The sequence below is a fragment of the Curcuma longa genome, unplaced genomic scaffold (genome assembly GCF_044706935.1).
Source record: "Curcuma longa cultivar G26 ecotype Majalengka, Jawa Barat unplaced genomic scaffold, ITB_CL_G26_1.1 utg3290_np1212_1714210_RagTag, whole genome shotgun sequence".
Taxonomy (NCBI): domain Eukaryota; kingdom Viridiplantae; phylum Streptophyta; class Magnoliopsida; order Zingiberales; family Zingiberaceae; genus Curcuma; species Curcuma longa.
The window spans coordinates 442,573-455,033 of record NW_027435602.1 but is presented as its reverse complement, the minus strand read 5'-3'; the positions used below and the strand labels follow the sequence as shown (position 1 = coordinate 455,033).

Below are 12,461 nucleotides of genomic sequence, written 5' to 3'. Positions count from 1 at the left end.
TAGTATTTATTGATCTTGACTCACCAACACTTTACCTACCTAGAGATTCCTCTTCTCTAAGATTTCACTCATGCCTAATTACTACCTAAAGACCTACTCTTTGGAACTCCCCTTACATGAAGACTTATATTCGAGGCATGTACTTGACCAGAACTCACTCCTCTATTATTGGACAGTTGTAGTTTCATATTCTTCAACTATCTATTGAACCTTTTATTTATCAACTCCCTAATTAATAATCTGAATTAAAAAAAATCCTTAATCGAGCTTAATTAAAAACTTAAACTTGGCTTGAGTTGAGTTGGATAAAACTTTTAACAAACAAATTAAATGAACTTAATGAACAAACACAAACAGAGGCACCCTTGTTTAGAGAGAAACTACAATGTATTTTTCATGTTACAACCAAACCATGAGCCCAACTCATTATAACATGTTACATTCAACCAAATTCTGCAAAAAGTTTTTACCCGCATCAAAAGCAAAATCTGTTGTGAAGTAAAACGATACCGTCTCCCACACAATGCAATCACAATAGAATAAAACAAACACCTATCACATACCTATGAAGTGACACATTATCTCAAAAATGACAGACTCGCTAAGAAAATATCACGGTTCTTCTGCAACGCCGTAATAATTACTCTTCATAATGTAATGGTAAATAACACAAAAGGAAATCAACTCAAGTAATCACATGAAATCGTAATCGTCGACATCATCATACCCACCAGTAGTGGCAAAGTCATCCTCAGCCCTGTCTACGTGGAGTTGTTTTTTCTTTGCACCTATCAAATTATAGCAACAAAGCACCCATATTGTGTTTGTCAGCATAGGAACACGTCCTTATGTAATAATAAGAACTTTCTAATGCTTACCTTGTTTTTCTTCCCAGCATTAGCTTCCTTCTCTGCCTTGAGCTTCTCATTTGCAATTGCTGTTATCGAGGAAGAGATTTCTTTTGCGTCTGCTGCTTTTAATGAAGTCATAGACAGTCTTATAACGTCTTTAAGAAGGCCTAGGTAATGGAAGCTTTTCTGAATGGTAGCAAAAGGAAATCCTATAAGTAACAAGGTAAAAAAGATCCAGAATTAGCCCAAAAGTTTCACAAAAAAACAGTGCGTACCTCATAGGGACGGATTTTGTGGGAAAGGAGCTCAGCATACTCCAAGAAGTCATTCTCTGATTTGGGAATAAAGTTATCAAGAGTTTTCTCATCTCCTTTCTTGGCAAATAGCTCAGCAGTTGATTTATAATCAGCCTCTTCAACTAGCCTATGGAAGTGGATCATATGTTACAGTCAGCAGGCACATTAAACAAATTAATATAAAACTAAGGTATCAAGTGCATCTGTCTTTGAGTTATTCTTATTATCACACCTTTGTTGGCGAAGTTTCTCAGCAACAGGATCTGCTAGCACATCATTAGCTATTTCAACTTTCTTGGCTTCTGGTTGTTTTTCTTTCTTCGTGGCACCTTTACCACCCGCCTTTGTTGCAGTAACTTGTACTGCTTGTTGAGACTTAGTTTCCTGCTGCAGAAAAGCATGACCTGTCATTCACTAGAATTATACCCAGTACTAGGACTCTTTCAACTATGCCAAAGGGGTCATTCAATGTCTTCAAATAGTTCTTCAAAGCTCCTAATGGAAAAAAGCACCAGCTGAAAATGCATTCCGAGGATGACTGAGGCTCCTAGATAAACTGATGAACAAGCTTAGCAATATTTAACATTGCACTTCCAAGCAATGAATTGAGGAACCAGTGTGACAATACTGAGAATTCCTTCACTTTCCAACAGTTCTAAGACACTAGCGAATTCAAGCAATAACAAATACCAACTAATCCAGGATGACCACTATGTATTTTTCACATATATTCAAATAATAATTTTAGATAATATCCATATGATAATTAAGATGTCCCCACATGTTACAAAAGAAAATCAACTTGTGCTTGGGGAATGTCTATTAATGAAAGCCAAGGTGAAGAGGAGGGACACCAAAAGGATGGGGAGCATCTATCTACTTGTATGGAACTATAGAGGGTAGGGAACTAAGGATGATCACTTGACCTCTCTTTTCTTTCCCGCCAAAATTAATCCACCCAAATATGGATGGAAAGGAGAGGAAAAGAAAAATGATAAAGACCAATAAATTATTCTTCATCACCAACCCTCAAACACCATCAAACATTTTAGTCACCGCTAGGCCATCATTGGCTGCCCTTGAGGCATCATCAATCATTGCCATCAGCCATCACCAGAACAGCCTTTGCTTAACTATTGCCAGCCATTGTCGATTGTTCATGGACTATCTCGACCACCAGATTCAACTGTTCAAACCATCATCAACTGTCAAATTTGACCATAAGCCTACCATCAGTCATCAACGGGCCATCACCAAAACACAATGGCCGCTGGATCTGCATTTCAACCACCAACAACCATCATTCGGACATTGTTGGACGATCCACAGACATCGACTATCATTGTCACTTCCAAATAGTGTGGAGAACCTGTTGTAGGTCAGAAATAGAATTTTTCAGTTTCTCTCCTTCCTATCCTTTCCATCTTAGTAGACATTTTTTATCACTCCTATTCTCTCCCCTCCCCTCCTTTCCTCCTCCTTTCTTCCAAATCTACCTCCAGCCAAATAGACATAGAATTAAAGCTGATATATCACTTGCAAGAAACAAATCATTACTGTTTCTCAAGATCAAAAGTACAACATTAATTGATTTTAGAATAAACCAATTTGGCTTCAATTAAAAAACCATGAATTTTCAATGTCCATGAAATAACGATTGAATCAACATACAGCAAATTACATGGATACTTATATAACCTTTCTCCCAAATATAAATTGAGATCTCTATAAAATGTAATCATATCATTGTTCAAAATCAAAACATCCTTGTCTACCCTGACAAAGTGCTCCAATGCAGTAACTGAAGCCATGGTCAAACTAACAAAAAAAATTCTGCATAACATCATTTGCTGCTAAGCTAACAAATAGTATAGAAAACCTAAAATTCTAGCATTGAATACACTGAAATATTTATGCATTTTACAAAGAGCTTGCTAAAGTATGTGTCTAATCTAGTCCCTTATGTAAAGCGGTGACGTGATAAATAACAAACACTCCAAACTGCAAAGTGAACATGATAAAGTCAAATAACCACATCAAAGAATCTTCATGGAACTTCCATGATGAGAATCAAACCACTAGTTCTTAATTGGGCCAACTGGTTAATCTTCAAGCTTTCACATGAATTCTAGATATGACTTTCTACAGTAGATCATCAGAGATCAATAAAATTCTAGTGTAAACAAGGTGAGTGTGGAAACGAATGTGAAGATGGGTGCTGATGTATACAGCCTATTTTGGTGCTAAAATGAGTGCTGCCCACGCCTTGATGATGTGGTTTAGTTAGTTCTTTCATGGGTAACTCAATGACATGATAAAGGGCATGCATACTACGGAAAACTATGAAAGAGATCCACAATATGAAAATGAAATAGTTAAACAAGCACATCAAACAATATATACAACAGAGCTTCTAGATGTGCGAAGTCCAAGGTTTAAAATGTCATCATGCCAAAGTTTCAATCTTTGACTAGGACAATATAATTTCAGTACCACATAATCGTATCAATACAACGTTAATGTTAATGATAACATAATTAATTTTTAATTAACTGTTTTTCTAATTGATTATTTACTTAATAATTAATTAGTTTTTAAGTAGAGTGTTTTGCTCAGCTTAGCTTATTTACAACCCTAAGTAGAATGTTGAAATGAGCAAGGAGAAAATGGGACATTCTTTGGTATCCTATAAGTTGAAGCATGTTTTGCTTTCAAATTTTGCAGCACTATAGCAATTCCAGATTTGGTTGATGATGTAAAAATATTATAGAAGATCCGAGTTTTTTATATTTTAGATGTAAATATTATATTGTAGCTTTAAATTATATTTTAATTTTGTAACTAAATTTTATAAGTACAAAATTTTAAAAAATAATAAAAATAAGAAATTTGACTATGATTCAACTCAATCAAATTTAAAAATCAAACCACATAGAGTTTTTTTATATAAAAAATGAATTATTTTCTCAACTTAATCAAGTAAATTCTCATTTAATCAAATTGTCATGCTAAACCCTAGCTGCTCCTTGACACCCGAACTAAAGCCCGAAGATTAAGAAGATGCAAAGGAGAAGAAGCTCAACATGATCTCATCAATATTTGGATTTTGAGCCTTAAGTGGAAGCTGGTGTAGGGTCAAGTGGAGTCCATTGGGTAATTTGGTGATAATGGTTATTAGGATCAGATGGGTTTAAACCAAACTCAATTTGAACTTATTTTGGTTAGTTTAGAACTAAACCAAATTGATATATAGATAGTTTGGTTCAGTCGTATTTAATTAAGATGGCGGAATTTGGGAGAGGTTAGGAATTCACTCCCTTTCTCTACCTCGAACTCTCCTCTCCCTCAATTCCTCTACCTTGCCCACCCCACTAGCTGCCGTTAGCCACTAGCTATCAATCCCTTTCTGCCTTCTCTAACAATTCCTCTCTCTTGGTCTCCCTCTTCCTCTTGTTTCTCTATTTTCACTGCACACGATCATCACCACTCAAGCTTTGTGTCTTATCATGCCAGTATCATCATATACATTGGACGTCAAGCAAAACATTCACCATGTTGACTAGCATGACTCAACACTCAAATTCTTAGTGAAGTCATGACAAATCTTTTGCATGTGCTTTCCTGAATATTGGTGTTTAGAGAGTTTGTGTATTGATATTACATTCTAATATTTTATAAAATATGTGTCATTTTTATAAACTTTAGTGTGTGCATCCTTTGGTCTAATAATAATTAGATATACAAGTTAACCTCAACTTCTAAATAAATGACTCACCAAAATAAGGCAATAGAAATAAATGAATTAACTGAAATGGACAAACTGTCATAATATACGGCAGAAATTTCATTGGTCGCAAAAATAACATAAAAAATGCTTCCAAATTGCTCTTTGGTGAAGTTCTAAATAGTGCAAAGACATAAAATGGGTACATGAAAACCAAAAAATGAATACTTTACCTGGACTGGTTCTTCCTCATCTTCCCAAGATTCTTTGACATTTTCATCGTCTACATCCTCATCATCCCATTGGTTCTTTGGCTTATTACTTACTAAGCTTGGTGGTGCTGGCTCAAAATCTTCTTCTTCTGCAAAATTAAAATTGAAGAAAACCATATATGATATTATACACTACAAGATAGATTTCAGTAGTAAAGGAGAGATATGAACAATCATACGTAAGAATTCCTAAAAATACCCATGATAACTATACATTATTAATGTCTTCCTACAATTTATAATTACACAAGAAATTCATCATTAACATCATCAACATGATGTCATGAATGTCAATCAAACATAACAATCCTTCCATAAACTTCACGTCACTTCATTAGGGAATAAGAAATTCCCTAATGAATCCACCCATTAGCCACTATGTTAGAAGGATGGCACTTTTTTTATCATGGATAAGAGTATTAAAGATTGGATTAATCATGACATAATATGCATGTGAAGCTGACCCTTCCACCATAAATTATTTATAACAAGCAGTATAATTGCCTGAAGCACATAAACATATGTCCCACAATTTATGTCTCCTTTCTTTCAAATCTAAAATACAAATCGTGGCTACAGTTCTGCCATCATTTAGCTGAAGTTATGCTGCAGAAGTTCATCAATCTAAAAGGTTGACTTTTTGTCAAAATAGAAAGTGTTAAGGGTAGTTTACAACATTAGATGTGTGGCCCAGTTTTCAGATAATTTGCGACAGGTGATTTGCACATCTCACAGTTTTTCCCTGGTTTTTAAAGACAGGCTTCTGGGACCTGCATGAGATACCAATTGTTAAGCATGGATTTAACGTATTGGCTCACACTATGACCCCATCAAAGTATTATCCCCTTTGATTAACTTGACTGCCTCAAACTCTTTTATGGACTTGGTGTTCTTCGAACAAAAGTCCTCTTGGATAAGGAAATGTTTTAAAGTGTTAAGACGTCACTGTTCCAAAAGTGGTACTAAAAACTCTATCTAAAAGACATATGAACAACAAAATTATAGCTATATAAACATCTGCTAAGTGCATTTTCGCCTTATTTATTTGCACCCATAAGCCCATTGAGGAGTTATCACTGTGGGAATGAAACCCTCATCATGTTATCATTTCTCCAAAGGTATCTCAGGAGGCAGCGTATCTTCAATCCTTATAAGTCCCATGATTAAATTATTTTCTGATATAATGCAAACCCCTCTCCATTTGAACAGTGAAGCCTATTGTCATTCGCAGTAATGATATCTTTTGATGAGAGCATACTAAATTCAGCCAAGTCAATTAGTCAATATTATCTGCACAAGTGGACCAGTTTTTCCCTTTCCCAAGAAAAACTATCTCAAAAGGAATATGTATTTGAGATTTATTAGGCTTGAAGGCTTGAACTCCTCATGAATGTGACACTATGAGTTCCAACATACCCATTCGAGGTTTACAAGTCTTAGATGCTTGGACTTCTCATGAATGTGTGACTAAAAGTTCATTGAGTTTATTCATTTTGGGGAAAATAAAAAACAGGAAAAAGAAAATGAATATTGCTCATCATTTTGGATTTTTCTCAAAGAGCGCAGAAAAGGTCTGTAAAAAAATAGTTTGTAAGAGCAAGAGGCATAACCAGAAATTTCAAATATAAAAGGAGTATTTCCTAAGAACTGATTAATCAACGAAATCATGTCAGTTTAGCAAGAAAATTAAAATGAAGGAATACTAAAATGAATTTCTCAGATGTTTCTGAGTTGAATATATATATATATATATATATCCACACTAAGTTAAAAAGGAACAATTTTGATGGCTCAAGAAAAGTCACCAAAAAAGGACTCTTACAATAAGCAAAATGACCTTTTTCAACTTAAAAACACTTGAGCATTCCATTGGAGACTCCTACAAAGTCACAATATAAATTTTTAGCAGAAAGGACTTGACTTGAGCTATCATGGGATTTTGTCAAAAATATCTTGATGGTATGTTTCAGCACAAAAACACCTAAACAATTCATTTGAGACTTCTATGCAGCCTTTAATATGATTCCCTTCCCAAAATATGAGTCTATCCATAAAAGTTTTTTTGTCAATAACTTCCTATACTTTGAAATCAAAAAATTCTAGGGATACCTCACACGAATTTTTTTTAAATGAATAATTTTGACAGCTAAAATAATTAGAAAAGATATATTTGTTTAGTTCTGAGTATGTCTTGAGAAGGTAATAAATAATCAGAACTCGATCTAAAGTTAATAAATAAAGGTCTTCACAATCTAAAGTTGAAGGAATACCAACCCCAGTCAGCCATGATTTCCTTTTTTCAATCTCAATTACTTTACTGCTTCAGAACACGATCTAATCTGCAAGGAAAAGTACAAGAATAGAACCCGAATAAGAATATATCATCCATCATACCATCCACAGGCAGATTGATTACCAAGCTCCACTAGTTCGAAGCGGATCGTACCTCCCAATCAAGGAACCAATCAGAAGTTCTCTCGACTTGGATGCTGTCCAGAAAAAAGAACAAGATCCACTAGGGTTTGGCGGCGTACGGATACAAGCAAGAAGCAGGGGCGGCCCGATCGATCAGCCGACGATATTTAGGGACCGCGCGATGCAATCGGCGGCGCAGAGACGGAAGCGGCAGTGGTGATGAGGCGAGACGATGGGAATAGAAAAGGCGCAGAGAGAGAGAGAGAGAGAGAGAGAGAGGGAGGGATCGGCGATGCAGGCGGTGCGCCCTGACTGCGATGGGAATTAAGCGGCGGCGATTTGACCAAATCTGTGGGCTTTAATAATAGGGCCGAGTTAGCATTCCACCAAAAGATTCCTCCATAATTAATATTTATTAAAATATATTCAAATAATTATTTAATCAATAGATTGCTTCGATTTATTTGAAATTATATATAAACTTTTTAAATATTGTTTGTATAATTTCTAACGAAAAAAAATGATAAATCCCAGTCAGTCTCATGGACTCAATCCCTGAAACAAGAAACAGAGCAAAATTATCTGATATTGATACGTGGGAAAATTAACATGTGGTGGCAAGTAGGGAGTCTAGAAAGTATTGGCAAATTAAAAGTTTAATAGAGAGTTGACAAGAAAAAAATATTGGAGCAATTGTGTCCCAAGTAGTTTGATGTAAATTTAAATTGATATTTTGAATAAAGAATTTAAGTTAGGTCTAGGTTGTTATTTTGTTGTGTGTTTATTGAGTGTGTATGAACTTGTAGAAACACATATGGAGTTCGGAGAGGTTACTGTTTAGTGTGGTCAAGGCGTGAGATAGTTTAAGAGGCCATGTACAAGATGAGGAGCAATGAGATAGCTAGAACGATAGTCATGGGGAGTAGACTTCAAAGGTTAAGACGTGAAAGATGGCATGGTTAATTAGGAGTCATGGGCTCATGTGCATCTAAAGAACGTGCCACTTGAAGGAAGAGGACTTCAAGGCAAAATCAAGGTACAAGGTAAGTCTTTAGCGAGATATGATGTTTAGGTGATCTAGTAGAACTCAATTTAGACAGACTCGATCTTAGAGTTGGCAAAGAGTTGACAACAGCTGACAAAGATCATATTGCTTTAATTTGGGTGTAATTAAAGAGGAGATTACAAGAATTGATATTAACTTACCAAGAAAAGTTAATTGAGGAGTTAAACCCTAGAAGAAGGTTAGTCGAGATGCTGACTTTAGCTTTTAACTAAGCAAATTTGTGCATGTAATATGAGGATATCGATGTGTAATCCAAATTAGATCATTTGTATCTTCACATGTGATTATATAGATAATTTCAATTATATGATGAAGAGAACTGCAATCTAGTTGTTTCCTAATCATATAATGACATATCCACCCACAACAGTTTCCCTCGCTCTTGTACACCAGTGCATGTGCATGCCGTGGCCTGCATGCGTGAGAGCTAACAAATTAAATTAAAGCTGTCAAAAATATCATTCTGAATAAAGGGCTATAGTCATCTGTAGTAAACAGAAATCATATTATTTTCCTCCATCCTCTGAACATGAAGCCCACCCGGCCAGCAGAAAAAGAATTAATGAGGTGCATTTCTAAGATCCTACTGTTGTCTTCAGTTCTGACCCACCCCCAAAGAATGTAACTGTCCTTTAGATTTGTACTTAGAGAACTGATCAGAGCTATCAGCCTAGTGCTTAATTGCCACCTCTCAATCCAGCGGCCCTATTTTGAACTGTACTTTAGATTCTGAATAAAGCTGTCAAAATACCAAACTTCGACAGTGCTTAACACACCTTCCTATTGGACAACCCTACACCCTACTTAACAGCCATGCCTCCTTGCTCGACAACCCTGCTTCTGCATGAAAGCCTTGTCTCCTTGCTCGGCAACTTTACCTCCTCCTCGATAGCCCTACTTCCTTGTTTGGTCTCCCTACTCGGCCTCTCTGTCCAGTCTCCCCGCTCGACCTCCCTACTCAGCCTCCTTGCTTGATCTCTTTACTCGACCTTCCTGACCTTCCTGTCCAACCTCCTTGTTCGACGGCTGAGCTTTCCCTAACAGTTCAACCTTTAACCAATCATCTCGGGTTCCCTAGTGATTGGCAAGGCGGCTGCGTGGTCTCTCACGGCCGCACACAAGGCAGGCGCAAGTTCGTCCATGACTGCCACAAGAGACTTGTAGCAGCCTATTGCGAGCTCGCTGTCATGGCTGTGAGAGAGGTCACAGGATTGATAGATAGATTTTTTATAGGTCCGCTGGATTTCTGTATAATTTATCTTTCTCTCACTCGTACCTCAAATTAAACAGGCATAAAAGCAAAGTGGACCTTGAGGATAAGCACTTTTCAGACTTCTCCATATTATATTATATATAACTGGTCTCTTCTTCACTTTGCAAAGTAACAATTATTACCTGAGATACACTTCATGCTCACCCACTTTGCTCGGTTCACAGCATCTTTACTCCATGATAACACATGCTCAGCACTTTCAATTACCCCTTGCAATATCTTTGATGATCAAACGTAATTGTAGTATATGGGGAGTAATTCAAATGCTATATAAACTGCTTCAAGGTTCCTGTTAGAGAAGATAGAAAGTAGGATCTACATAGAGCTAAACTCTCATGTCTTGTTGCAACCTGAGAGGTGGAAGGCACTACTCAATTATTTCCATTGTTCTACTCTGGTTGGCCTTCGTATCACCATTGAAGTGTTTAGCTAAAAGGCATGACCTTGAGCTTGATCTTCCTATCAGTTCTTACAAGCCACATTCCAAAACCTTCAATGTCTTTCTTTATGGTGCTACCGGAGATGGAACTACTGACGATTCAAAGGTAAGATGTACCTTTGTTCTCTTTTGGTTTGTTCAAATCTGCCATTCTTTGATTGATAGACAATTGAGTAATTCCCCAATTTGTTAAACTAACTAACCAAGTCTCATGTGTTTTAAGTGCAGGCCTTTAAAGCAGCATGGAAAGCTGCCTGCTTGGTCCCTAGAGCAACAGTGGAGATACCTTCAGGATTTACATTTCTTACTAAACCGATCACACTTGAAGGCCCATGCATGCCTCAACTTATTCTCCAGGTTTTCCTCTTCATTTCATTTCCTCCCCAAGTAAAACAACAATGACCTACTCTACTCTATTGATTGGCATTGCTGCAACAAAAGTTGAACTCATGATATTATTCAGATAGATGGGACTCTTGTTGCCCCTCCTGCTGTGGCAACATCCAGGCGTTTACAATGGATCAACATAAAATGGCTTCACGACTTCACCTTACAAGGAAGTGGCACTGCAGATGGTCAGGGTTTTGCCCTGTGGAATGTCTCTGAAATCCACCACATTGAGGTCGAGGAAACAAATTAAACTAAGGCTTCTTTAACTGTGTGTATATGTATGTTTAATGGTGTTCATTGTATGTGACTGAAAATTTCATTTCTTGACATGTATTGCAGAAAGAGACCAGAGATGACTCTTCTGTGAGGCCAACTGTATGGCATGCAAATCACTAGCTACTTGTTTCCTTCTTACAAGTCATATAACGTCTAATGTCCTTTTCCTCAGATCCTAAGGTTTTACAAGTGCTACAACGTGACCATTTATGGCATTCAGATAATCAACAGTCCTCAGTGCCATCTGAAGTTTGACAACTCTATCGGCATCAGAGTCAGAAATATCTCAATTTCTTCACCGAAAGACAGTCCTAACACGGATGGTATCCACCTTCAGAATACTTACGACGTCGAAGTTAAGCACTCTGATATCGGATGCGGTAAGCATGAATTCATAAGCATAAACTCTTAACAAAATTCGAATTTTATGAGATAAAAGTAGAGTAACAAAATTCGATCTCTTCTATATTCAAAGGCGACGACTGCGTATCAATACAAACCGGTTGCTCTAATGTCCACATACACCATATCAGATGCAGTCCAGGCCATGGGATCAGGTGAAGAAACCAAAACACTGAACTGAGATTTACCATATCATTTACTGAACATATGAAACCATGGCAGTGTGGGAGGACTTGGGAGAGGAAATAGTTTGGCCTGTGTCTCTAACATCTCCGTCGAAAACATCCTTGTTCAGAATGCTCTATCTGGAGTAAGGATTAAAACATGGCAGGTAACTAGACAGCTAGCTATTCTACTACATTTGGAAACTGAACTTTAAGCCTATGTTGCAGGGTGGTATAGGATCAGTGAAGAATTTATCATTCTCCAATGTTAGAGTTGATCACGTCGACACGCCCATTGTGATCGATCAGTACTACTGCAACAAGAAGTGGTGCAGAAACAAGACTGATGCAGTGGCCATCTCTGAGGTCATGTACAGAGGAATATCAGGGACCTATTCCTTTGAGCCTGTGCATATAGCATGCAGTGATAGCATGCCATGTACTGGAGTTGCTCTGGAGGACATCAAGCTATCCCCTGTAAATGAAACCGAAGATCGCAGGGAGGCCTTCTGCTGGAATTCATATGGGGAGTCACAGGGCCTGCTCCAGCCATCTAGTGTTGGTTGCCTAGAGAGGACTACCAAGATGATCAAGGCCCTCACCAAGTCTCACAATGACTCTTGCTACTGAATTGTACTGGTTAAATTCTAAATGCCATACTTCTCTATCAACTGCATTGCCAAAAGGTAATTTTGCTAATTAGACTTAATGATAAATAATAGAATCAGTAAGTGAGATCGCTGATTTGAATATACCACCTTAAGTAAATTTGATACAAATTCATTGTTGGAGTTAAGCCTATTATTTACTCAACGACAATACAAATGTATTTTTTAAACCCTAACCCTGACCATATTGAAAATTTTAGATTTTGAACATTGTACTACCATTAG

The 12,461-nt window shown here is 37.0% G+C and overlaps 2 protein-coding genes across 2 annotated transcripts; one reads left to right on the top strand and one right to left on the bottom strand.

Annotated features, from left to right (window-relative positions):
* Positions 1 to 340: 340 nt before the first annotated feature.
* On the bottom strand, positions 341 to 7,733 carry LOC141820397 (uncharacterized). The gene is made up of 7 exons (XM_074707704.1): positions 7,590 to 7,733; positions 7,418 to 7,482; positions 5,105 to 5,232; positions 1,380 to 1,534; positions 1,127 to 1,274; positions 883 to 1,037; positions 341 to 793 (listed from the first exon to the last, which is right to left on the bottom strand). Exons 2-7 carry the CDS (start codon positions 7,428 to 7,430, stop codon positions 694 to 696), a joined length of 699 nt encoding a protein of 232 aa, XP_074563805.1. The 5' UTR covers positions 7,431 to 7,482; positions 7,590 to 7,733; the 3' UTR covers positions 341 to 693.
* Positions 7,734 to 10,232: 2,499 nt separating this feature from the next.
* LOC141820310 (polygalacturonase At1g48100-like) lies at positions 10,233 to 12,198 on the top strand. The gene is made up of 8 exons (XM_074707598.1): positions 10,233 to 10,442; positions 10,565 to 10,693; positions 10,800 to 10,958; positions 11,066 to 11,101; positions 11,175 to 11,382; positions 11,478 to 11,559; positions 11,627 to 11,735; positions 11,797 to 12,198. Exons 1-8 carry the CDS (start codon positions 10,233 to 10,235, stop codon positions 12,196 to 12,198), a joined length of 1,335 nt encoding a protein of 444 aa, XP_074563699.1.
* Positions 12,199 to 12,461: the final 263 nt, after the last annotated feature.